At 40.1% G+C, this 27,582-nt stretch overlaps 1 protein-coding gene across 4 annotated transcripts in view; it reads left to right on the top strand.

The window, feature by feature from the left end:
* The window catches only part of LOC138205532 (semaphorin-3F-like), a 62,612-nt gene extending 40,941 nt beyond the window's left edge, over window positions 1-21,671 (top strand). Inside the window, exons 6-19 of one of the 4 annotated variants that reach the window (XM_069161687.1) lie at window positions 206-295; window positions 2,004-2,097; window positions 4,420-4,539; window positions 4,796-4,935; window positions 6,159-6,273; window positions 12,665-12,734; window positions 12,836-12,980; window positions 13,212-13,434; window positions 14,540-14,628; window positions 14,778-14,819; window positions 15,841-15,998; window positions 16,339-16,406; window positions 16,654-16,787; window positions 18,770-21,671. In XM_069161687.1, the coding sequence (XP_069017788.1) occupies window positions 206-295; window positions 2,004-2,097; window positions 4,420-4,539; window positions 4,796-4,935; window positions 6,159-6,273; window positions 12,665-12,734; window positions 12,836-12,980; window positions 13,212-13,434; window positions 14,540-14,628; window positions 14,778-14,819; window positions 15,841-15,998; window positions 16,339-16,406; window positions 16,654-16,787; window positions 18,770-19,219 (1,938 nt within the window). In that variant the 3' untranslated portion in view covers window positions 19,220-21,671. Of the gene's footprint in view, window positions 1-205; window positions 296-2,003; window positions 2,098-4,419; window positions 4,540-4,795; window positions 4,936-6,158; window positions 6,274-12,664; window positions 12,735-12,835; window positions 12,981-13,211; window positions 13,435-14,539; window positions 14,629-14,777; window positions 14,820-15,840; window positions 16,001-16,325; window positions 16,407-16,653; window positions 16,788-18,769 lie in introns of all 4 variants that reach the window. The other 3 variants (XM_069161598.1, XM_069161857.1, XM_069161770.1) reach the window with 3 other exon arrangements.
* The last annotated feature ends 5,911 nt before the right edge of the window (window positions 21,672-27,582 follow it).

Raw genomic sequence — 27,582 nt, 5'->3', positions numbered from 1 at the left:
CCCTGAACAATCTTGCACACAAACACACATCTATATATTTTCCTTATGATCTTGCATTATATTGACTTCAATAGTTTTGGTTTGGGGAGTTTCTCATCGTCTCTTGAAGCCAGGACACTCTCATCTGCAGCAGCGTCAGGAAGGGCCTCAATCCTTCCTCATCAGTGGCGTAACATCCAGACTGTATTGCTGTTTCCTGTTTTAGACATCCATGTATCTGCAGATGGCCCAGGCCAGAGGAAGGGCTAGCCGCGCAGCTGAACCCAGCGCGGTGCACGAGACACTTGGACTAAAGGTGCGATGTGGGCCCTGTCTGCACAGCGGCCCTGAGTACTGCCTGGGCTCGCGGTCACCAGCAGCATGCTCCCTCTCTTTGTGTCTGAGCACATCACCATCTCTTAACTTGGCCTTCATTTGGTTATCTCCGTAACATTTGGCATGCATTTTTTTCGTCCATGCACAACCTTTGAAGTTTTGTATGATTTCTAAATGCATTTAACTCCATGTCATTTTATTTTTCCTATGTTTCATTCATGTTTTCTTTGTGTAAGCCTCATTGTCTGAGCACCCTTTCTTATTCGTCATTGTCCTTTTAGTGCTTTGCATCTGCACTAAATGCCATGTTTTGCATGAGAGCTGGGTTATCAAGTGGAAATGGCTTATCAGGCTGCTGGAAAATTGCTAGGAACAGATTTAATTAAAAAGGCTTTTAATTCTATTCAGTGCATGACATATTCATTTTTATTTAGCATATATTTAGCTTCGCCCATAAACAACCAAATCCATCATCTTGCTTATCTGAGGCAGTGCAGGGTGTCCCACCCACCAGTCCTTCACCCCACAGAGCCCTCCACCTCCTGCAGGAATGTGGTACAGACTCTCCCACAGAGGCGGCAGGACTAGTCAGCATCTGACCCACTCCCACAGCAGGCTCTGTTAGCCCAGAGCAAACATCAGCCATCTGTAGCCAACTAGCTATGCAGCAAAAGCAATAAAAGGGACACATACTTGAATGTGTCTTTACTGTTTGAGCTCTCCAAGCACTTTAAAACACAGAAAGGGGCTTTTGAAGGACTTTAGTTGATGTGGGACACTTTGAAAATGGTCCAACTCTTTTTTTAGTTGGATTTTTTTTTCTACATTTTGCAACTTTTCTGAAGGGTCATATTTTATGGCAGGGTTGTAAAAACATGTTCAGGGCACAGCTTCCCTTCGGAACACATAAATGTTTGTGACCTTTTTCTTACACGTCACTATCTGGCATGGCTTCGAGTGAGCTGCCAGCACCTTCTTATTTGCACGAGCGGTGATTTTAATCAGAGATGAGTAGGGAGTTGCAAAGGGATGTGTGTATGAGCCATTGAAGTGAGTTTGGCACAATTCCATAGTCTTCCTGCTTTAGTGCTGATGGACAGTGACAGAGATGTCTCCACAGAGATGTCTCCATTTCTGTCCCTGCTGGGGGTGAAAAATGAGGGATTGGACATGCTCTGGTCTGTGAGGCGGGGCTAAGGACATGCCATTGCATGCCACTATTTCATTTCCCCCACTCTCATACGCAAATTCCTGCCAATCACCTTTCAGTGCTTGCGTGCTGGGATGCCACGAGCGGTGAACATCAGTCATCCAGCCTCCATCCCAGGCTTGTTTTCACTGTGCCGGATTACAGGTGTCAGCAGTCGGCCTACCCACCCATAGGCACCAAGAAGCAGAGATATTTGGCATGCAGCTTATTATGGCGAAAGAAGAAGCCCACGACACATGTTTCCTGCAGTAGAGTGGCACGGAAATGGATTAGAAATCCCTCGCTTTCCCCGCATGTATTTTTCTCTATGAACATATGCTCATTATTCTAATACTTCATCCCCCATCACACCCTATAGGTCCCACAGGAGTCAGAGGCAGCGCATATGCTTCCTCATTTTCCCTACACAAGGGAATCACAGTGACAAGATGAAGAGTGCTGAATTTATAGCCATCTCCATGTGACTTTCCCATTTCAGGAAGAAATCTTCCATTTAGAGCCGGGAAGAGTGGAATCCGGGAAGGGAAAGTGCTCCTATGACCCGAAGCTCAACAGCGTGTCAGCTTTGATCAGTGAGTATCATCTGGGTTTGGTCACATAAGGGCATAGACACGGGTTCAGTCCAGCCCAGCTCCTTCTAACAACAGCAGTCTCATCCTATATGGATTCTACCTATTTGATTTGCTCTTTTTTTATATGGTCTTCTCTCTGCTAGCTATTTATATTTTGGGCGCACTTTGTTAAAATTATTTATTGTCAGCCAGTGATTGGCTGATGGTCAGGTCATGTGTCTATTGTGAGTATATTTCCCACAGTGGTTTGCCTAGCCTAATGATCCCAATCATTAAATCCCAAGGAATTTCTCCTTGTTAGGGTGGAGATGGGCGCATTATTATGTCCCTATTAATATGTGAATCTGCCACTGGGGAATTAGTGTTTTCAAATCAAAATACTTGTGACATGTTGGAAAAACCTTTAAGGGCTTGTATTACCATTTGAAAACCTAAAACTCGCTCTGGTGAATGTGGGAATTTACTAGTAGCATCTGATTATACCGTGTTTAAATTTGGGATTAATGTCTCAAAAACAAAATCACTGCACCAAAATATCAACAAAATGATTATCTATTTTTTCTGTATTCAGTATCCATTTGGAACAAGGTTCATTTTGGACACTGTGTCTTCTGGTATCATCTGTCGTTGCACTCATGAAGGCAGCATCCTCTGTCCCTCTGCCCAAGGTCACTTAGTCAGGTCCAGACCACACAGTTGCCACCAGTGAAAGGCGATCTGCTCTCAGCAGGGCGAGACAGCGGGTGTAAATCACTGGCACCGCTTTCCCACATTAACACAGTGCCAGCTGACCAGTATGGAACCAGTGACTGTCATCCAAGATGGATTTGCCTCCCACTTCCACCAGTTAGCATCATACAAGAGAGACTGTTGTTAATGTTGATAAGGATTAAGAACCCTGTACAATAGATTTACCATCGACCACTGACTGCTCAGCTCTCCACCACATTAGACATCCTATCATCCGTGGACATTTTAATGATGTATCATCAATCTCCCTACAGCACTGCTGTGGACCATGACATTGAATACAATCGTGGTCGAACAATGTTCCTCCTCACTCCATCTTTGAGAGCTCTGAGAGTCACACCTGCTCTCCAGTGGGGCCCACACAGCAGCTGGAAGACCAACACCTTGCCCTCCTGTGGTTTAACAAGGCTGTTGTGTACATTTGTCAGTCAGCACACATAGATGTGTTCATATTTTATGTCCTTATGATGTGATTGTGAGGGAGGTTTGAGTGTTGTTGTTGGTATTTTATGTGCTCTGTAACTTCTTAATTGTTTCCTTGGACGTTTCTTGGAAAGTACAGTGTCATTTAGTATTAATGAAAGGAAGATAAAGTTCTCAAGTGTTCAGAAACAATACACAGAGCAAATTAATTTGACATTTAAAAAAAATAATTTGAAATGATATGGTGGTTTTGTAGTTGGTTAGGGTTTATATATTTGTTGAAATCCAGAGTAATTTCTTTGAACAGTTTAATTACAATGCAAAGAAAAGCTAAGACAGATCCCACTCAATTTAAGTGAATATTGATTTATTCCTGGAAATTAAGTCATCCATATTTGTTGAATTGTATGCTCTCTAACTACACAGAAAGAAAAATAAGAATATTGTATATAGTTTTCTATTTTCCTGAACATTAATAGCAAGTTGCAGTTTTCACTAGAATACTTCTTAACAGATAAGGAATTCTGTTTCTGTTATTGTCAACAAATACAGGGCAAACAAATACAACAATAGCAAATTCATCCTTTGCAGCCTTTGTAGACAAAGCCTGATACTTCTTACTCTCCTGTGACATAGAACGTCATTGTTGTCTAAAAACTATTAAAAGTGAACTGTATTGTTACACTGAGTAACATGACCCTAATGACACTGAATATGGACCCTGCCATTTATTGCATCACCAAATCTGTATTAATCCACAGCTGAAAATAGTCCCCAACAAATACACGAATTGCTCCTGTTTGAATAACATTTTATTCTGAAAACGACAAGGCCCAGCTGTTTTAAGAAGTGAATTAGCCTTTTCTGAAAATAGAATTATATATTTCTCACCTATTTATAAAGACCTAGATTTTCTGTAGTGGGTTTGGGTTCTGCATGCAGACATGTCTGACAGTTTAAAAATGACAAACTGATGGTATTTGTGGCTCTGGTCCTCTTTTTTTTTTGGTATGCATTTGTAATACTGAGCTGTGTTGTGGAACAAAGAATCCTGAGATGGTTCTACTTTGTTTTGTGCCAAGGGTGGTGCTGCAATAATGTCAGTGTCAAGGAATTTTACTAAACTGAGCTGTTTTCTCTCTTTCTCAGATGGTGAACTGTATGCTGGGGTCTATGTTGACTTTATGGGAACTGACTCTGCCATTTTCCGTACTTTGGGGACAAAGACTGCCATGCGAACAGATCAGTACAACTCCAGATGGTTGAATGGTAATAGTCTTATTTAGCCTATAAATAATATTGGAGGCTTTTATCCAGCCTCTGCAGCTTTCTTGCATGACTTCTAAATATACAATCCAAACCGGGTTACACATGTATACAATGTACAGATTTTGGTATTTGCATCTGTTTAGAATCCCTCAGCAAGTGATAAACAGGAAACAGTAAAGTTTATAAAAGATTCAAAACAGATGTTTTCCCAAATTTTTCCTCCACCTAAACATCATACAATCTCTTCTCCCAACAGACCCAACTTTCATCCGTGTACACCTCATCCCAGATAGTGCGGAGAGAAATGACGACAAGCTGTACTTCTTTTTCCGGGAGAAGTCCTCCGAGATGGGCCAGAGTCCCGTGACCCAGTCCCGCATAGGACGCATCTGCCTGGTGTGTACAGAGTGAAGAGTGTGTTTGTTTTGAGGCGTGATCATAATGAAAAGAAAACCTGCAGCACCAATATGGAAGGGATGGAGTCTCCCGAGGCGAGGCACCCGCTGTGTTTGAAAGGTTACAGGCTCGGGACTAGTATTTGGCTAACGCTAACGTGCTGGAATCCACATGTGTCTTTAACCTTCCTGTCTACAATGCATCCCTCTGTCAGTGATTGACCTCTGACCTCTGACCCCGTGATCTCCTGGCTTCTTCTCCCTGGTAGTCCTAAAACACTCGAAGCTTTCAGTGTGCATGCCCCAGAAATACAGTACAAAGTGAGCTGAGCCAGAAAAACAAATAATAACAAATGTCTCCAGAAAGCTTGTGGGGCATCTTTCTCAGCTGATCGTGTTGACATATTGAGCGCGCAGGTTTGCGTGCACGTGTGAGCATAACAGCGGGGATGTGAGACTGAGTACGAGTGATGAAATGTGGCGTACGTGTGCCCGTTGCTTCAGCTGTTGGCCGTTGTATTTATTTGAGTGGGTCAGGCACTGACCCGGCACACAAACACTCATCCCCCTCTCAGTGGGCTCAGCCACGGCCTCTAGAGATCCGGTCCTGTCATTCTTACTTTGCAAAACATCTGGATATTCTTACTTGGCACCCTGCACAACACCAAAAATACACTCACTGTAATTAAACTGGGAATTGTGAAAATATGTCAACTCCCAAAAAGGGATCGCATGAAGAATGTGAAACCGATGACCAAGCTTTGAAAATAAATATTTAATCACTGTAAAGATGCTGGTTGTGGAGGATTCTGAAGCACATACTGGTTGCAGCTTTTCCTTACTGGGATGAATTCTGGCTTCACTCCACCACAGATGGAGGAGTCGAAATAGGAGGAAACAGTGTTTACCAACCCCATCCCCAACCAACCCCGTCTTTAGCTTCCTGGCTTTGCAAACCAACATGTACTGTAGTGTGCGTGTGTGTGTGTGTGTGTGTGTGTGTGTGTGTGTGTGTGTGTGTGTGTGTGTGTGTGTGTGTGTGTGTGTGTGTGTGTGTGTGTTGTGTGTGTGCGTTTACGTGTGTGTGTTGGTGTGTGTGTGTGTGTGGTGGTGGGGGGGTGGGGGTGGTTCCACCTGGGTTTGTTCTCAGTAGGAAGAACAAGAGGAGAATTAAATTGATATGCTAAACTGTGTTTTGTGTCAACCCCCCCTTCTCAAAAACAGAACGATGATGGAGGCCACTGCTGTCTGGTCAACAAGTGGAGCACCTTCCTGAAGGCAAGGTTAATCTGCTCGGTGCCCGGGGCCGACGGAATGGAGACGCACTTTGACGAGCTGCGTGAGTACAAAGGCCTTTACACCTGCAAACTGAGATCACACTGTGGTTCCCTCCACTGTTTTTAGTTGATGTGATGATGTGGAGGTCACTTGATGGGGGTGGGGTGGGATGATGTTGTATAGACTTTCTTGTCAGTCAAACGCTGCCATCACTGTGATCACAGCTCTTTTGCCAGATTACATCCTACACATGTATGGCTGCAACTAACAGTTATTTTTTTTACTATAAATTAATCTGCAGATTACTTTCTCTATTAACAGAGTTTTTGTTTGATAAAAAGTCAAGAATAGTTAAAAACTCCATACTGCAAGACAACTTTTTCAAGTTGAATGTTTTATGTGAAAAAAGAACATGTTTAGCTTAATTTCATATATGAACAAAACAAATTATCAAATCTTCACATCAATTCTTGGCATTTTAACAAATTAAATGACAGAAAATAATTGATCAATTATTCGAGCAGTTAATGTTCATCATCTAATCAATTAATTGACATAGTTTAATCAACTTTCTGTGCAGGCATCAATTTGGTCTTTTCTGAGAACAGCAAATGTTATAGCTTATACCTTAGATATTAAAACATCACTGTGTTTATCACTGACAAAATAAACATTTTTAGCATTCAAGAGATATTAGTATTACTCATTTATCCTCAGACAATAACTTTTGTTACACCCTGCTTTGTACAGACACCATATCGGTTCTTTGGACAGTTAATCATTTTGACAGCAGGTTATCGAATAGCAAAGTGAAAAAGGACATGCATGGATTTATTTTCAGACGTATTCATTTTCAGGTTTTTGTAATATATGATCACATCTGAACTATTAAGTGGAGAACAGTCTGCTCCAGGCGTTGTTTCTGCTGTAACACCTGCCAAGAATGTATGCACACACACACACACACACACACACACACACACACACACACACACACACACACACACACACACACACACACACACACACACACACACACACACTCACACTCGCACTAAAGCACAGTCCTTGACCCATATGGCAGCTCACTGCAATCATATGGCCCATACACCACACTGTAAAACACAGATAATCCCACCACTGTAGTTGTCATTTTCTTTCAAGATGTCTTGAACAAAAGTGTTTTTTTTATGTGTATGGAGGCGGGCTGATGGTGGGCAGATCGGATCACCAAGCAGGAATGTCTGCAACTGTGAGACTATTAGGCTCTCCAGGGGAAGCTCTTTCTCTGTCTGTCTCCACTGGTTTAAAATAGAGCCCAAGAGTGATAGGGAGACTGATGCGTGAGGCTACTGTTGCTCTTGAACTAATCACAAGAATGAAAAGTGCCTACCATGATCGTTTTTTTGTCTCTTTATCTCGCTGACACATTCCTAACTTTATCTCCACCTGCCTGCAGTTTAAAAGCACTAATTTGTTTTTACAGGTGACATTTATTTTATACCTCTCTGAACAACTGCAAAAGCGACACACACTTGAAAACTCTGTGGCCTCTTTGTGTGTGCAGCCACTTCACAAAAATGACGAGGAAGCGGTTCTGAGTGGGGAATGGGTTGGCTGTGCCTTTACAAACGAGGGTTCTGTCTCTACTGGTTAGGTCAGTGTTGACACAGACACAGCGTGCGGTGCAGAGTGGGTCTGTGAGAGGGTTGGAGAGTCGTCAGCGTTTGGCACTGATGATGCATTTTAGGATATTGCTTGAATAAGGTCTGTAAATGTGTAGTGGAAAAGGCTGGTGAATGAACAGGGACAGGCATGCCAGGGTAGACATGCCCAGAGAAAAGGAAAGACTACATGTCAGTTTGTACAGCAGCCATCCCTGCCAAGGACTCCTAGAGGGGACAGTAAATTGGATATGATTGAGTTTCATGCTAATGGCCTCACATTTACTGTCTAGTTTGAATGTTTATAAAGCTCTCTTGCAGGAGGGTTTGTCGTTACAGAGGAGATTTCAGGATTTCACACGGGCAAATGGGTCTTAAACTACTGCGAATGTAGGTAATTTGGGAAATAAACGTATTTGCTTACTTACTGATAGATAGATGGGAACATGTAAATCTCTGATGTCAATTAAATATGAATTTATAGGCAGTTAGCTTAGGTTTGTATAGATGCTGGTTAAAAGAAGAAAACAGCTTGTCTGCCTCTGTTCAAAGGTAACAAAATCCACGTACCTGCTCCTCGTAAGCTCACTCTCAAAACTTTTTTGGGGGGGGGAATCTGTACAAAAACGTAAGCATATAGATGACAGTGGCTTTGCCTGTTAACCAATGGTAAAATTGCCAATTATGTTTTCTTTTTCATTTGTTATGAAGTTTGTTCGTTGTCTCTGTGCCCGCGTATTTTTTTGTGTGTTTTTTTTTTAGTGTACGCCGGTTTCCTACCACAATCCAAAGACAAGCATGTTAGGTTGTTTGGTGATTCTAAATTGGCTGTAGGTGTGAATGTGAGCATGAAAGGTCTGTTCTTATGTGTTTGCCCTTTGATGGACGGGCAACATGTCCAGCGGCCTTTGCCCATAGTCTGCTGGGATAGGCTCCAGCCTCCACGACCCTGCACAGGATTAAAGTAGGTAGCGCCTATAGTTAATGAATAGATGGATTTGTTATACACTTTAAAGGAGCTTTGGACAAAGGAGGTTAGCTGTGTTTTGATGTATTTATGCTAAACTAACCTTATGGTTTCGATGGTTTCAATATTCTCATCAAAATCAAGAAAGCTTATAAACATCTTTCCCAAAATGTCAAACTACATCTTTAAAGGTCCAATGTGTAGGATTTAGGGGGATATGTTGACAGAACTGGAATATGACATATGACTTCCTCAGTGAAAAATCACCTGAAACTGAAAATTGTTGTGTGTTCGTTAGCCTCAAAAAAGCCCTACGGAGGTAGTAGGTCCTCCTTCATGGAGGCCGCCATGTTGCACAGCCATGTTTCTACAGTAGTCCAGACTGGACAAACCAAACACGGGCTCTTTTTTACATTATTTGAAGGCCACTACAGATTCCCCTGCACACTCGGAAAGGAAAGGGTGACGTGATGTGGTATTCAGCTGGTTGATCTGCAATCTCACCACTAGATGCTAGCTCTTCTACTGCTCTTTAAAAGCCTACATAGCCTACTGTAGGCTACATGTAGTAAAGAGACACCGTAGACTCATTACACTACACACCAAGATGAAGCCACAGTTGATGGGTATTGCATTAATTTGCCCAGGGTCCTCTGTTCCCCAGTTCCCTAACCCTAACCCAAGTGGCCATGTCATAAGTGGATACAGATCTGGGGGATATTTTTGTTCAGGTTCTCATTGTGTGATACATAAATCTGGAGAGTAGCGGACCCTGGGAACATAGTAATGACTCCACTAATTGTGGCTTCATATTTACCGTGCAGATTTCAGAATTCTCAAGTTAGCCAAGCTAACCGGCCTCTTGCTGGCTGAAGCCTCTTATTTACTGTACAGATTTGAAATTTAAGGGTATCACTTTTACCATTATATCTTGGCAAGCTAATAAGAATGTTTTCTAAAATATACTGCTTATTTTGGCATTAGTAACAAGGAACTTTAGATGCCTTACACTGAGGATTATTTCAAGCCAAGACATGTTTTCAGACCGATACTTTAGTGAGAAAACTCTTGAACTTTGCCCCATTCTTTAAAAAGTTATTAAACTGACTATATACGTCAGTTGTTGAAATGTCTACACCAGCTGTAGTCTCATTTAGAAAAACATTTTGGCAAAGCACACCTGAGACCTGGGGAGTTTTTATAGTTAGAATATGTAACATTATTGGCTTTACCTCACAACTTGTACCTAAATGACCCACAATGGTCTAAAACAGATTTAACATGCTTTTATGTTATGACATACACAGAAATTGGAAGAAGTGCATACGTTTTATATGAGTGATGCTTTAAAATACATGTCCAGACCAATAGGCGGGGGGATGAAAAGGCAAAGACAGAGAAAGAGGCAGCGATACTCGGGGGAACAGACTAATCCAAAACCTTAAGGTTGATCAAGCAGAAAATCTGTTTTGAAGAAATGGAATATACAAGGGCCAAGCTTTTATTGCTATACAAGCATAAGAAAGACAGTTGTGGAATCTGGATTCTTTCCTAGTTGTTATTAACAAGCAAGATCCCCCAAAGTGAAGTCATCACTGCCCTGTCAGGACAGCTCTTAGTGCAAATCACGAAATAATTATTTTCTTGAATCCTTGATCTGTTTTTAGTGACTGTATGTGAGCTATAATAGCTCTATCTTTGCCTCAGAGGTATCTTGTCTGCATGCGTGTGCACTTATGTTTTCTTGCGTGCAAATTACTCATTTCTGCAGGACAACAGCTGTACGTCATGACAAGGATCATATGTTGCGTGACACCCATAACAATCCGTCGTGCTGCGGCCATGCTAACCCATGACCGTTCCACTGCTTGGGCCATAGCAGCTGTGGAAGATGGCATAGCGGTCCGTGCGTGTGGGGATGAGTGTGAATCTGGTAGCCATTCACAAATAAGGACAATGTACTTGCTATCTCTTAGCTGCATCCTTTTCTCCAGAGATAAGTTTGTGTTTGCAGACAGTCCTGAGACTGTGTAGCCTAACTAGTGTGGACATGACCAAAACCCAGCATTTTACATTCAAAGACAATGCTCACCCCATTCATGTATCATTCTATCTACATCGCTGCATGACAGCTAATTTCTCATGTTGGTCTATATGGGACTGTGAGCGCATACATCTTGATTGGTGTACTTACTCTTTTCTAGGATGCGATCAGTTCACCTTTTGTTTCCACACTTCCCAAGCTTTAATAGTCATATTTTTAGCTCTACTCCCCTCATCTGTCACTTCTTTACTTTCTCACTGATTGCATTTTTACTCTTAGTCATTTCCCTGTACAACTAGGTTGGGAGCATATTCTCTGTTTAATGCTGAAGGCCCTTGTCCTATTGTAGGCAGTGTTGAACGTGTCCCCTGGGACAAGTATTTAGGTCAGGTACTGAACAGCCGAGAGACTTATTACCCATCATGTGTTAAGCTCCTCTTTATATGTTGCTGTGGACCTTTACTCGGTATCAACAAAAGGATCATCTAAATCAGGCAGTCCCTGATGTCAGAGCCCTGTAGGACAGCTAATGTGAGCGTTTGTGATTTAAAGAGCTCCAGAATTGGCTTAAAATTTTATGATGCAGTTCTCCTTTGGGAGAGAAGAGATATTTCCTTTCCATCGAAGTGGAAGACATGAACTATAGATGCAGGAGGGAAGAGGATCCTTCCACATGGTGTTTGAATTTTTGGAGAAATCTATGGGGTTTACAGTCATGTTGCTCCAGTCTAGACTGTAAAAAAACCACAGTGTTTGTGTCTGTAGCTCAGCTGAAAATAAATGTGAAAAATGCGTTTGGTGCTTAGATTACTTCGTTTAGATGGTTGAGTGATGGCTTAGTTGTTCACAAACCTTTTCTGTCAAGCTTCCATTCAGAAGCTGAAAACAGTTATGCGCCCAATAATTTAATTATTATCATTAACATTATTGGGTGCAACTAATAAAAAAAGAAACCACCTTCAGTTTTTGTACTCTTGTCTATCTACTTCCCTGAAGTAAATCATAAACATTCAATATAGTTAAGCTATATACTCTATATTTTCCTCCCTTCCATTGTACCACATAGAGCACATTTACTGTCCATCTATTGCTATTACCTTTATGGATTTTATTGCAAAACCAAACACCACTGTTAATATTAGCTCTTCTCTATGAGGCTTATATTGTATTGTTAAACTATAATCTGGCTTCTCCTATGAATAAAATGAACAGAAAGAAACTGTTAAATTGTTAATTATGAAAGCTTTGTTAATTTTTTAACTAAAGATGTATTATTTTTACTTAGCCAATAAGCATTTTATAGATTGAAAATGACATTTACGTGACCCTGTAAATAACTAATTATACAAAAATGACAACAAGTAATTGTAAATTTACACCTTGCTCAAATTTTGTTCAACATTTGCTCAGCTGTTGTATGGGGAGAAGCAAACGAGTGAAGACTGAGAAACTTTAGTCTTTCATGAACAATTGTGGCCAAGCTGAAGTTACCCACATTCAAACACCTAACAAACCTTTGTTATTTGGTGGAATTATGGATTTCAGGGACTCAAATACAACCATAAAGACCAAGACCCACTTTGTTCATTATCCAAATCCAGTGGTGGGTATTATGTGTTTTCAACAAAGATGGAGGTTCATCTATTTTGTGCAACAGTCCTTCCAGGGCAGTTCCACTGACTAAAACCTGTATAAATATGAGTAAAGAAGGGTACTTGTGCTGTGGAGCGTGATGTTTCTCTTAACACTGACTTATCTCCTCTCTTTTTTCTTACAGGAGATGTTTACATACAGCCAACACAGGATATAAAAAATCCTGTGATATATGGAGTCTTCTCTGTCTCTGGGTTAGTGCACTCTAACATATAATGTCTGTACTCTGTTGCTGTTACTTTGTGAGACAAACTTATCTTTTTTATTTTTCTCTTCTTACACTTTTACTCCACAGCTCTGTGTTCAAAGGCTCAGCGGTTTGTGTGTACTCCATGGCCGACATCCGCATGGTCTTCAATGGACCCTTCGCCCATAAGGAGGGTCCCAATTACCAGTGGGTGGCCTACACCGGGAAGATCCCCTACCCTCGGCCCGGCACGGTGAGCCTCACCCCACACTGGCCCCACTCATGAACCTCACAGCAAGCTGCCATAACAATGACTTCTCTCTGATGCAGACCTCAAATTGCAACCCCTTGAACAAGATGCAGGCATCAGCATAACTGAACTCAACATTTTACTTCAAAACAAGGCTTTTTTTAAAATCTGATTATGTCTGTTTTTATGTCCGCTTTGGCCCTCATGCTCAGAATATAAATGCTTCTCCCCCAGTGCCCAGGAGGTACGTTCACCCCCAACATGAAGTCCACTAAGGACTATCCAGATGAGGTGATTAACTTCATGAGGAATCACCCTGCCATGCATAATGCCGTGTACCCAGTCCACAAGCGCCCCCTTGTGGTTCGGACCAATGTGGACTATGAGTTCACCACCATCACAGTGGACCAGGTGACAGCTGCAGATGGCAACTATGAAGTGCTGTTCTTAGGAACTGGTGAGTGTTTTTTTTAAAATGTGATTCTATATGATAGACGGAGCCTACTCCCCCTTTTTTTTTTGCCTGCTTACAAAATCATGACTGCTTTTTTTAGGGTTATTTTTAACCTTAACGTGTGTACAAAAAGTCACTCTGAACTCATGAACCCTTTGATCAGAGTCAGCATGGTGAATGACAGTGTCAGTGGGGAGTTGAATAATGGAGAACAGAATCCCCTGTGGAAATAAATCCCATGTAAGTGGAGGGCTTGTCTCGCCCTGCAATCATTTATCATCAAGAGAAAAGCATTCTTGCCTTTTGTGCTTGAGTGGAAATTTAACCAATCAAAAGGTTTGCAGCACACTCTGCTCACATGAAGTAAACAACAGGAGATTTGTACCTGGAGGGCAGGGTTGGATCAGCAGTGGGGGGAGAAGAGAAACAGAAGAGGAGGAAGGAGCGTTATAGTTAGCATATCCATCACCTTAATCTTGCCCACTGGTGTAAGAGAGATTATCTGTTTGTCTGCATGTCTTGAAGCTTTAATAAGGCTTCTGGTGTGACAGCAGCCACCGCACAGTACGCTGCCCTCACATGTTGCATATGACGCCTCTTAACATCATGGCTTCTTTGTTCATCTGTGCATTACGGGGAAGGAGTTATGGCCCTGTGTGTGCGATGGCGACCACTGTGGAGGAATGCATGTCCTTTCAGCTGCTGTCAGAGGCAAGCATTCAGCCCTGCACCGGGCTCAATGCACAAGTCATAATAAATCTCAGGTATCACAGGAGCTCTTTACAGAAATCACACACAGCCGTGATAGGCCAGAGAATGTCTTACGGCGTCCAAATGAATAGGTCAAGGTAAGAATGACAGAAAAGGTTGGTCATGGTAGCGGCAGTGAGCATACAAAGTGGAGCAGAGCTTCACATGATTGAGTAAAGGTTAAACTGAAGAGAACCAAGTCACAGAGATGAAGAGTACAGTGCAGCCTGTTGATATGAGGATTATTGCTTGTTGGAAGCTGCTGAGAGAATAAAATGTGAATCCAAGGGGCTGTTGACAGGCGCAGGGGTGTGCGGTTGCAGGTGTGGAGCTGACAGGTGTGTGTTGTGGTCCACAGACAAGGGGACAGTTCAGAAAGTCATCGTGCTGCCCAGAGATGACCTGCAGACAGAGGAGCTGGTCCTGGAGGAGGTTGAGGTTTTCAAGGTCAGCTTTTATCGCAATTCCTGCACCTTCCCCAGTACAATAAATGTTTTGTCCTCCTTTTTTTTTTCTGTTGCTAGTTTCCCTATTTTACTTTCATCCGAAATGAAGATAACATGCTATGCTCACAATGGGTTTTTTTCTCCAACAAGGTCCCTACTCCTATAACAACAATGAAGATCTCATCTAAACGGGTAAGTGGTTATGGGCAACAGGTTTTCTTAACCTTGGTTCACATGAAGACGAAAGAAACCCTTCAGTGAAATTAATCATATTTGGAAAGGTCACAAGGTACAGTACATGCATACAGCTGTATTTCCCTGCTGTGTCCTTCCTCATAATTCATAGAAAAGACATAAGTCTGGAAGACAATGACAAAAGAAATATGGAAAAGACATTCAAAGTTGAGTGTTTTCTTTCAAAGTGATTAAAATACTTGGCTTCTGCTGCAGGTCATGACATCATTCTGCAGACAGAGAGTTAGGATTACACACAGCCTGCCAGATTGATGAATTTCAGACAGCTGATCATAAAATTATGATGGCAACCTGATAGAGTTGAGCTCAATATTCTCCCAGATGATCCGGAGCCTTCTGGTGTTTCAGTGCCGGATTAGATTTTATACTTATTTCATTGCATCCATATGGGTTTGTGAAGTATGGAAGCAAATAATGGACAAATAGAAAACGTATTTCACAAGCTACTAATTGTCTAATGGTTGAATTTAATCACCACTGAATATTTAATATTGAATTTAAACCACTAAAAAAATTAACTTTGAAAATTACATTTATTTAAATGTATATGGTCAAAATTGTTGAAAGTTTTAAGTTTGCCACAAATGTATGTAAAACATTCAAGTACTCTGGCTCAGTTGCTCATGTTTAGGTCTGAATCTGATACCTTGAAATTTAGTGTGTGGATTTTATCAAGCTGTGTTTGAACATCAGTTTATATATTCAAACTGTGCTCAATGAAATTCAGTAATCTCAGTATTATTTTTTATATATTGGGCACCTTCATTTTTTTTTTTATCTGAATTTGTAAATCTTAAAAGTATACATACTGCAGATCAAGTTTTGGAAACCTCACGTATGATTGATGCTGCTCAGTGCAGCTGCCATAAAAAGAATACAAATCTCTTATTCTCAATTTCTTCATCAAAGTGTCCAACATTGATTTTAACACCATTTTCCATCCCTTTTCTTTCAACAGCAACAGCTGTATGTGTCATCTGTGGTTGGGCTGACCCAATTGGCTCTTCACCGCTGCGACGTGTACGGTGAGGCCTGCGCTGACTGCTGCCTGGCCCGGGATCCTTACTGCGCCTGGGATGGCAAGTCCTGCTCCCGTTACTCCGCCTCGCAGAAGAGGTGAGCACCAACAGCAGTGTTAGCATGAGCTACGCTAACTACATAACTAACAGATTGACTCAGTTGGTGTGTTGAAGGATCTTTAAAATCCGACTACCTGGATGGCTGAACTGCTGTTTTATTGGCATTCCTAATCTGTCACATTCACCATAGTCTTTGGGTTAACTGTGGTCAATGACACTAATAAATCAATTATAAAATAGCACGTTGGTGGTTTACGGTTAGACGATAGATAATATTGAATACTTTATGTATTGCTGTATGGCTTTGAATGGCTTGCGGTTGCTTTATGATTTTTTTTTTCTCTCCTTATTCGGCAATACTGGTCTGACCCCTTTAGACGTAGCCGGAGGCAGGACGTCAAGTACGGGAACCCAATTCGCCAGTGCAGAGGCTTCAACTCAAACAGTAAGATATGCGTTCCTCAGCCTGAGTTTCTATTTGTTTACTAATGAACTCTGACGGTTGACATGTCTCTTTGTTGCTACGACAAACAGTTCAAGGTGCTCATTTTGATGAGCTGTAATGACTGTATTCCGGCAGCTGTTTAGGATTGCTGAAAGGACTTTGATTTGCCACAACTGAGATTTTGGTTCTAAGGAGCTCATGGTAATGAGTGTTTTGGTTGCCATGGAAATCTCTCTCTGCCCCGCAGCCAATAAGAACACTCTGGAGATGGTGCAGTACGGGGTGGAGGGAAGCAGCACCTTCCTGGAGTGTCAGGCCCGCTCCCCACATGCTGTCATCAAATGGCATCTGCAGAGAGATAACAGTGACCGCAGGAAAGAGGTGAGTCGCCTAATAGTGCATTTTTAGTTAGTTTTGTTATATGATCATACTATCTTATGGAGTAGTTTACTCAAATGCATAGTTATCCAATATGAAACCTAACATAAACTTCTTGAAATATCGGATTAGCTTGAATGCCCTGATGTGGATTAGTGACTGATGAACATTTCCTCAGATGAATAAGAATAATTTTAATTTGGAAATAATCACCACAGTATTTAATTTCATTTTGTTACTTTGTTGTATGAAGAGATGAAGATTTATGTGCAGTGTGACACATTTGAAAAATAACTCCAGTGTAATTTCCCCTTGATGATCTGTAGACATGATTAAGTGATTCAGGCTCTGATTGAATGAAGCCTGATTTCTCACAAAGACCTCCGACTGTCCTCAGGCCCAAGGGAAGGACACAAAGGGCAGCTGTGAAAAGCCCTCTGCTGTGATATACAGTATAACCCTGAGGCAGTAGTTAAAGTTTTATTGTGAAGCTATGTAATGTTGCTGCCTCTCTTTTATTGACTATTCTGTTGGATGGTCTCTATTCCCACCGACAGAACAAAAGCAGACTTTGCTGCTGCCTGCCGCTTCTGATTCCTAGCAAAAAAGGTTTCATCACCAAATCCGATTTCTGGGTATAGATAAACACAAAGAAATGAAATGATAGAATGAAATCAGTTACTGCTGATTGCATTTGGATTGAGTGTTCAGTTAGTGAGTTTCATCCACAGTAAAAAAAATGTAAACAGTTTGGGCTAGAGTTGTTTTGTGGTGCACGAGAAAGGTTGACTGATCTTTTCACATTCGTTTAGATTTATTTCAATTTTTACCTCAGTATACAGGAAACCCCCACATAAGCAGTATTTTCCAGTATAGCCATTTTCCAATAAAAGAGTGCGGAAGTTTATTAAGCACACTGAATAGTAAGGACATCCTCTCACTCATGAAAATACAAAAACTGTACATGGCACGACAAGCTCAGATGATTTTTTTTTAAACAAAGAAGGAGGATCAACCACATACATTCACTCTGAGGTGCTGAGAAGGGAGATGCAATTATATCTAGAAGATATCAAGTTATATCTAGAGGAACATACAGGTCTGCTGTACATGACAGAGACTTGGCATAGAATTTAAAATGTTTTTTGTCTACTAAGATTTTAAGGATTGAACATATTTCTGAAAAGTCGGACATACTTTTAATGTTTTAAAATATTTGGGAGTTTTTACAGCTGCTATCTTGGCAAATAAAATAAAAAGCCCAATAAAGTATATAATAATCATAACTAAATAAATACTTGTCATCCCACAATAGGCACTTAAAGGTCCTATATTTACACTTTATGTACCAAAAACGATCTCATTATAGATGTACATATCAGCTTTTCTCTGGAGTTCTACCAAGAACAGAGCTTTGTGTCTGTGTCTTAAAGGCACACTGATATCTGTGAGCCTTTTACAAACTTCCAGAAGTCGAAACAGCACAGTTGCTCAAGTGTTTGACACTTTCACAGTATTTACAATATATAGTACTTAGATCTGTTTTATCATTTAAAAAAGACTTGGTAATCTGATTTAATTTCATAGGGGACCTTTAAGGCTTCAAGACTGCAAGGGTAGGTACTGACAACCTGAGATCTGTCTCAAAAGTACACATTGGCTTTAAATTAAAATTAGATTAGATGTGATGTTTGTACAAATTACGCTATACTTTAGTTAATTTTGTTAGATGGTTAAAGTGCTAATTATGCCCTTATTTATACTCCTATATATGAGGGGCATAAATTGCAGTAAAACAAATTGAGGCAGGAAATGAAACAAAATCAAAGCCCTAATAATGAATTAATCTAGATAATTCCAGTGTCGGCCAAATACAACTATTTTTGTAGATGAAGCAGGTACAGGTATTGTCTTTACATTACAACCCTAATGCACAGGATGTCCACCCTAGAGGTTGTTCATGAACCCTTTTTCTGTTTCTGCAGATGCGTTCTGATGGTCGGATGTTGAAAACAGAGCAAGGTCTGCTCCTGCGGTCTCTGCAGCCCTCTGACTCTGGCATGTACCAATGCACGGCCACGGAGAAGAACTTCAAACACACGCTGGTCAAGCTGCAGCTGGTGGTGCTGTCGAGCCGCGCTGTCAACAACGCATTGGTGGAGGGCGGTGGAGGCCTGGTGCCATCCTCTCTGCACTCCAGCACCCAGTGGACCCCCAGCGCAGGCCAGTACAAGGACCTGTTGACCATCCTGAGCCAGCCAGAGATGAGCCTGATCAATCAGTACTGCCAGGACTACTGGCAGTTCGGAGACCCGCTGATGGGCGCCCTCAAAGCCAAAGACCTGAAGGAGCTTAAGGAGCAGAAGAAGCCCCGCAACCGCCGGCATCACGGGGACGAGGAGGAGGAAGAGGGGCACGAGGAAGTAGAGACATGAGGAGCCCCGACTTTGTGTCTGAAACACCCTCAACGCAGCCCTCCCCCCTACACTTCCCCACCCCTGTATGAACTGGGAGAGACTCAATGAGAGTAGCAACGTGAAAAAAAATCCACAAACCGGAAAAAAAAAAAAAAAAACTGAGAAAAAGGAAGCTTACAAACAAAACCCCACATACATCCACTCAAACCGTAAGATATATGATACACAGTATTTATTGTAGGTTGTATATAGTATCATTCTGTGGATTACTTTGTACTTATAGAAAAAAACATGCTCTTTGTGTATAGGTACCTTTGGGGCAAAATATTGTTATTATTGATGTTGTTAATTTTATTGTTGCTGTTACTGTCATTACAAAACTCATCTGTCAGCATCAAATGACCTTGGCAAATGTTTGGAATGTGTTATCAGGCGTGTAAGCTGTTTGGAGCGAGCTGTGAGGAGCTCTCTGTAACGGGGAAATGACTTGTTGATAAGAGGTGACGGGGATTGCTGTTGTTTCTTGCTTGTTTTGACTCAATGTTAGGACTCTTTTATTTCTGGACTCTTCAGGAGCGCCTGCGCTGGAACCTCCTCGTGGCTGCATGCAGACAGACACTACATATTGCAATGGGACCTTTGACATATGGTCCCGATCATTGTGGGGAAACAGTCCTCTCTCCTATGGGAACCCAGACTGTACAAATATGCTCACTGTTGTAATTGGGCCCTTTAAATGCAAACCGGTGCTTGCCCTTCGTTTTTTTTTTTTTTTGTTTGTTTTTGTTTTTGTTTTTTTTAAATTTCCTTCTTGATTGGAGGGCTAATTGTAAAATAATGCAGCACCATTGCTATGTGCCGGATCAAACTCTGATCATGATTAAATATATATTACATTTGCATAACAAAAGAATGACAAAATTCTCAATTGTATTGTACTCTGAGTAACCTGTGGCTTCTTCTGGTCATGAACTTAAGTGAAAGAGTGAGGCACAGTTGAAAGAAGCAAGCATCATGTCAGTTATTATAGGATCTGTGAGGAAATATAATAGTGGGTACAAACGTCCTTTGAACTGAGGTGCAATACGGGTCAAGGTTTTGCACAAAGGGCATTATTCTTTTACTTTCAAGGGACTTTGGCTGGGGCCAAATGCAACAAGCACACTCGGGCAAGTTATAGTTGACTTCTGTGTAAAAAGACACTTAGTGTATGATGACAGAGGTGCCTGGATCAGACAGCAGTTGTTAGCAGTTCACAGGTCTGAGCACACAAGAAATATTTTGTTGTTTCCTCTTTGACATTCATGTGTTGGGAAAAAAAAAAGAAAAAAAAATGCCTGTATACACAACAGAGCATTGTAACAATGTTGTGACACTAACCAAAATATTGAATATTGGGAAGCTGGCTTTCATTGTGTGCATGAACCTGTATTTGTACTGTAATTCTGATAAGATAGTGCGTGGTTGTTTTTTTTTCTGTTTTTCATCTCTGTGGGTGGACAGTACTGTCGGAGGGACTTTCTCAGAACAGCAAAAATGGGAAAAACAAATGCTTTAAAGTAGTTTCGAATGTCCCCTGTAAAAAGCATGGGACATCTTTTTTATTGACATTGACATAAATGTAGATTTTATCAAAGTATAAAGTGAAATAATCTTCTTTAGGCTTTTGAACAGGACATCAAGTGGAAGAGTATCATTTAAGAATTGTAAACAAGTGGCATAGTAATTACACACACAAAGAGGCGCTTCAAAAAATGAGTGACTGTTCTATTGGAATTTTTATGCTCACCCTCTTCAACGCCTTGCTATTAAAAACATCAGGACTCAAGAAAGTCAAATAATTAAGATTATATGGCAGAGGAAAATTTACATTTGGTTCAAGTTGAAAAATAATGTTCATATTATTTTGACATTAAGAGGCTTTTAATATACCTCGCCTAGCTTGTATTCAGAATGTATAAAAGTCAGCATGGACGCCTCTGGCAAGATGTATGCATAATTCATGCATGCAGGGGTATCTGTGTCTTCTCCTCGATTTGGGATTTGCTTGAACTCCCAGAATCAGTCAAAGCTCCTGATTGTCTCATGTAAATGAGACCAGGGTCCTACAGAAAAAAGAAAAAAAAGAAAGATGCAGAGAAAGGTTGTACAATTTGTTGGTATTTTTTTGTTTTGTTTTGTTTTGTTTTTTTAATGTGTCTTTAGTTTTTGAGTGTTTTTCTTTTCTTTATTTTTGCATCATGAGACTTTATGAAAAAGAAAAAAAAGAAAATGCACAGAGGTGATGTTATTGTAATGACTTGTGTAAATTACTCTATCTTCCCTTTCCATTGTTGTTGCTGACTAATAAATTAAAGCTCTATATTTTATAAGAATGGAATGCTCCCCCCCTTCATTGTGATTCGCTTGATGCTGGATGTTTTCCATGTTCTGCCCAGAACCCTCTGGATCCTTGGAATAAAGTTGTACCTGTTAAAGAGTTATGTATGCACATTTGTATAAAATATACACACTGCATTTGAATTTGCAATGAAACTGTTGGAAGGTGGAAAAAACGTTCCAATGAACGGACACAGGAGATTTGTTCTCTTTTTATAAATGAGTGGCTTTTTATAGTTGGACCTAATAGGTATGCAAATTCCTGATTCGCATTGGTTAATTGCGTCAGGCTTGATCAGTACTTAAAGGTTCATTAATCAACATTTTTAGTGCTCATCAGTGCCAGATTATCAACAACCATGTAGGCACCTTACAGGGTGTCTGTTAATCAATAATTTATTGACAAAAGGAGACATTTTGCTTTAAAAAGACTGAAAACATACTGTTATATTTTCAACTGCTTAGTGAAGAGTAAAAAAAAAAAAATCTCTTTATTTTTCTTCCTCCAAAGGCTACATTTTTTATTTTATTTTAATGTTGATTTTTATATAAATACATTTTTCCGGTTTTATAACTACTTACTGTTTCGCATGGAAACAGTAATTTAACTGCGCCGACAAAAACAATATACAACGAGATAATCTTTTAATGTGAATGTTCAAGCTTCAACTAGTTTTTTATAAGATGTGTCCTAACAACAGGTAAAATAATGTTAATACTGGTCTTTATACACAAGTAATAGTCAGAAATAATTCATTGCCCCTTTCAATGTCTGAGAACAGTTTCACTTTAATTTTGACACCACTCTCTTACAGTTATTTTCTGACTATTTGAAGGCATAATGGAGCATTATTGTTATTCTGGTCTGTACACATATTGTGCAATATTTCATGAATCTCTACACGCTTAAGACCCCATAGTCAGCGTTATTATTTCCATCATATACTCAGATGTTCACGAAGGCGAACTCTGGCTCACTGCACCTGAGGGAAACAGGCTGTTGTCAGGTTGGAGTAGTGTCAGTCAAGCCCATCAGAGTTTCTGCACCTCATAAAAGCCTTGATGGCTGAGTTGACCCCTGATCACTGATCATCCAAGAGTGACTCACATTCTCCAACAACAATCTAGGTCAAGCATAAAATGGTAGAGAAGAAACAAAGACAGAGAGAGAGAGAAGAAAAAGGACACTAGGGAAAAGCATGTAGCGTAAAAACGTGAGAAGGTAACTCCATGACAGTAGCTTGGGCTTATGAATATTTGTAAATGGTTGTCAGCAGATGATTACTGGGTTATTATTATTTCTGGACAACAATGGTGCTCTGAAGCTCAAGTTCAGGTTTTGGATATACAAAAAAACTTGTTTGTAGATACATATGTTATTGGTTATGGTCTTTTTGTGGGATTTATGGAAAATAACAAAAGTATACAATATGACAAGAAAATAAGAAAAACTCCTGGGAACCTACAGCACAAACATGGTGGTACGGTTGAAACCACGAAATGTATGACGTTTTAATAAAAGCCAATAACAGAAGGTGTGCTGATACAGGCCAACAATCACATGAAGGTCATTTTCATACTTTTTTAAGATGACTATAATCTAACCTAATGGTGCTCCCCTGGGCACCTTTAAGCATAAATGTTTTCCTGTTATATAATGCCACAACAAAGTGGAATATGAATAAATAACCAGGAATTCATGTCCCTTGAACTTTCAGACAACCTCAAATAGTTCATAATTCATGTAAGTTAAAACATAATGAACAAACTAAGAGAGGCAGTGATGCAAAAGATTTTACTTCCTTGTTTTCACTTATATAAATTATACATGAAAAACAGATCAGATAAAGTTGTTTCTTCTGTTGGCTGTATTTTCTCTTGCAAAGTATCAGACAAGAGCACAACATACCTTTGTTTGATCCGTATGTCATAAAGGCAGTCCAGGCCATTCTACAAAGAGAACTTTATCTGCTCAGTTTAGCGTCAATGACACATTTTACAATGTGGCGATGAGAACATGTCTGCAGACACCTTTTCATCCCGGCATGGATTTGTTTCAGGACAAGAGACAATATGTCGGATGGTTTGGAAAACCAATCACGGGACATTCCAAGCATCAGATGACATCTGGGCTTTAGAGAACTCTGTTGTCCCTCACTTCATTCTGCCCCATAGACAGAGCTCTGTTCCCTCTGCTTATCTGATCCCTACCAGAGAACAGCAGAGCACACGGGGTGAGTCAGGGCAGGAGACCGACAGTCCTGAATAGAGGACACAAATATTCAGGGTCAGCTTCCCCCACAGTGGCTGTTAAAATCACATCTGTGTCTTTACCACACTGATTACTTCAGATCCAGCCTCCTCTGCCTCTGAATCAGAAACTGGCTTGAAACCAAAAAGCTGAGACACATTTTGGAAACTCAAAACGACCCACAACAAAGGCTGACCCATCAAAATCTGATCAGACATTTCTGAGCACCATTCTTCACAACACAACAGAGATGTGTTACTGTAGATACTTATTTCCATTGTGGCATATCACATGACTCAATGCCAAGCTGTGGCACCACCAACATCATTCAGTTGACTTTTCAGATGTGGAATTCATCTCAGTCTTATCTTTGAGCCTGATCTGGTTCTGTCTGTGGCTATCTGCTTTGTCTCTTTCAGACGAAGAGCTGTCGGACAGTGACCGCATTGTCGGAGCAGAGACACTCAGGAGTCGGATACAAAGAGGCAGAAGTTTGGTATGAAACTGGGTCTTTGTTCTCAGGCATCTTTCTGAAGACCTACAGACTTGGCAAATGTTAAAAACTCAGAGTATTGAAGAGATAATGAACTGATATCTATTTAAAGCCTCAAACTGGATTTGGTTACAAACGGGGTTAAAGCATTTACCTCCGAAAGTGACTGGATCTTTTATTTTACATATTACACCCTATTCTGGCCTTTATAAACTTCCATTCTTCATATTGTCAGCCTTTCTCATGCAGTTACCACATGTAGAACAGACTCAGGGGAAAGTGTGGAATAACTATTATCGACCGCCAACACCTGTCAAAGTAAAGCAGAGAAAAGACGTAACAACAGTGCTCTCTGCTGCTCAGAACAGGATCCCCACATACAGCTGCATTATATGTTGTCAACCAACAGATGGCAAGATGCGATCTGGACATGAGGCACCAGCATTGTCTACTCAGGAAATCTACAAGGCACACAAATATCCATTAAAAAAATGTGCAAATATAACAAACATAAGTATAATATTGGGAAAAATTCTAGTAGGATGTTAGGTTGCTTACAACAATTTAACAATTTAATAAAACATGCACATGGTCAGTGGTGGGAGAGATTCTCAGATTTTAGAAAATACCAATACCATAGAAGCGGGGGTTTCTGGTACAACTTCACCTAATGCCAAGATGCATGAAGAAGGAAAATGAAATCTACACAAGTCAAAACTCAAGTAACATGTAGAATATAGAAGAACTTTCAGGAGAAAAGAAATTTAAAAAGTAAAAAATAAAAATAAAATTAAAGACAACGAATGGACATGGTCATGTAGCTCTTGGCCAAATTTTACTCCACAGCAGCGGATGGGCAAGGGGAGGGTCCACTAAGGTGCATGGTTGACAACATATTTGGTGCATAAACTGCAGAAGTGTATTTTGGTGTGGCAGTCAAGTTTGCGTAGGCGGGGCTTTAACACAAAATGTTTGTTTTTTTTGGCCTGGCATACTTGAAAGCAAAAATATAATTTTCTGATCACAAAAAACTTGTCATGAAGTGATATATAAACAAAACATTAATATGCAGAATTTAAAAATCAAAGATGCAAAAACATGAAACAAATAATCAAAAAAGAGCAGAGAGCTGTAGCCAACATCAAAGATAATTACATCATTAGAGTTTGTTTTTTCAAATCCTCATCTGAAAAGTAAATTATAATTATATGTCGTGGAGTAAAAAATATAGTATTTACTCCTAAAGATTTGTGTATAGAATGGAAAGTAAACTAAGTAAAGTACAGGTACCTCAAAATTGTTGTACTTAAAGATACCCTGTGTCATCTTCTTTGTAGTGATGTTTACATTCATACTCATTGTTTAAAAGGCTCTTCCATTAAAGATTTAGTATCTATCTTATATGTTCATAAATGGTAGGTTGGAACGAGCTAGCCAATCACATGTAAGACACAGTTCGTAAAGGTCGGCTTTACGCAGAGTGTTTCAGAAGCTCTAGTTAAACTAAATGGTCGACACTTTGTATCATTCTCAGTTTTCTGTAAGTGGATTGGCCCTGCTAAATGTGTGTTTGACTGAAAAGTAAGTAACTGGTCTTTGCATACAATGTCTCATTTCAGCTAAAGCCTCGGTATTGGAACAGTTATGTTGTGCTTCTTTGTGTTTCACCATGTGTATGCTGAGGGAAAAAAACAACTTTTAAATTCCCATTATGTGGTATGAGGGAACAGACGTATATATTTTTTGCAGACATTTGAGTCTGCTCCATCGATTCTGGTAAGTCCAGTTAAGTTATGGTTAAAACCCTGCTCACCAGAGGGCAGTCTTAGCCCTCTTTTTGGAATAGTGCACAGTCTATGGGCACAGCAGGAATGTCTACAGTGTTTTAGGTCTTGTCTGAGCAGGCTGTACTACTGACTTCTCTCATAAATTTGTATTCATCGTGCAATCTGTTTGCTTATATTTATTGTTATTTTTTTTTTCCATTCGTAAGTTTAAATTTGTTGGGAATGCCTCACAATGAGATATCCTATATTTTATTTGACCATATCTGGAGGATTCACAGGCTCTGAATATCCAAAAGTACATTTTTATGAGGAACTCTGATCTCCTCTTTAGTGTGTCCTGAGCGGTACGCAGAAGTGAATACAGCTTCAACCCACCAGAGTAGCACACATTCTTTTTTTTTTTCCTGGAGACAATTGTACCAAATACAAGTACATTTCCTTCCTTACAAAACATTATTTCAAATCCTGTTTCGCTTTCATCCTGCTTGTTAGCAGTCGTGGTAATCACCATGTCACGTGTAGCTAAAGAAATACAGTAAGTAAAATGACTTTGTGGCTGTACACTACAATATTTAAACCCATATAAAGAATATGATTTATATAGATTATTATATCAGCTATCAAATACTTAAATATTTATTTTCCTTGGTACAGGTAATTTGTTTGTAAAAAAAATAATGACCACATATCATACTCAATTAATTTGTTTTTTTAGCATCCTAAATCATATTATTGAGTGCTCTTCCTATCCTGCCAAAGCTCCATATCCCTCACTTGTCTTTTGACTTTTCATTGCCTTAGAATTTGTTTTGGCTATCTTCTGTATTTTCCAACATGTTTGAAGGTCTGCTCTGCATACTGATTACAAGTAATTATGAATGAAACATTATATATGTGGGTGCGTTTTCTGCAGGACCTCATTTGCAGTCAGCAGTAAACTGAAATGCACAGTGGATTAGTTGTTGTGATCAATTGCTTCTTTAACCCTTAGGGTGACGATAACATCCATTGATCACTCTTAGAATTTGTTGCTTGGAATAATGTTATCAGTATGAAACTGATCCCTGATAGAGTGAAAGATGGAAACATAACAAAGCAAAAGAAAACACCTGGTACAAGCAGAGCTGTGAAAATCTTAGAGCTTTGTAATTCATCTTCCAGTTATTTTAGCATTTTCACATTAATTGCACAGATTAACTCCATAAAAGTGCAATTACGGTTTTAGCTACTACTTTAATTAATATGCAAGTTTTGCCCACAGGATGAAATATTTTCGTATACCTTGTAAAATGATATTTTCCTCTCGGCAAAGACAAACTCTGATCAATGGTCTTTCATCTCTATGCTGCTGATTAAAAGGAACAGAAAGCTGACACTTCTCTCATCCTACCAATGTTAATGAAGTCATCCAGTGGCACAGACACAGAGTTAGGATCCCCCTGAGCCCTGCTGGCTGCTTATGATTGCACAA

The sequence above is a fragment of the Embiotoca jacksoni genome, unplaced genomic scaffold (assembly GCF_022577435.1).
Source record: "Embiotoca jacksoni isolate LCO1_2020_lvr unplaced genomic scaffold, fEmbJac1.0.p SCAF_1, whole genome shotgun sequence".
NCBI lineage: Eukaryota > Metazoa > Chordata > Actinopteri > Embiotocidae > Embiotoca > Embiotoca jacksoni.
Note: the sequence above shows the minus strand (reverse complement) of the source record. Positions and strands in the feature narration are given on the sequence as shown.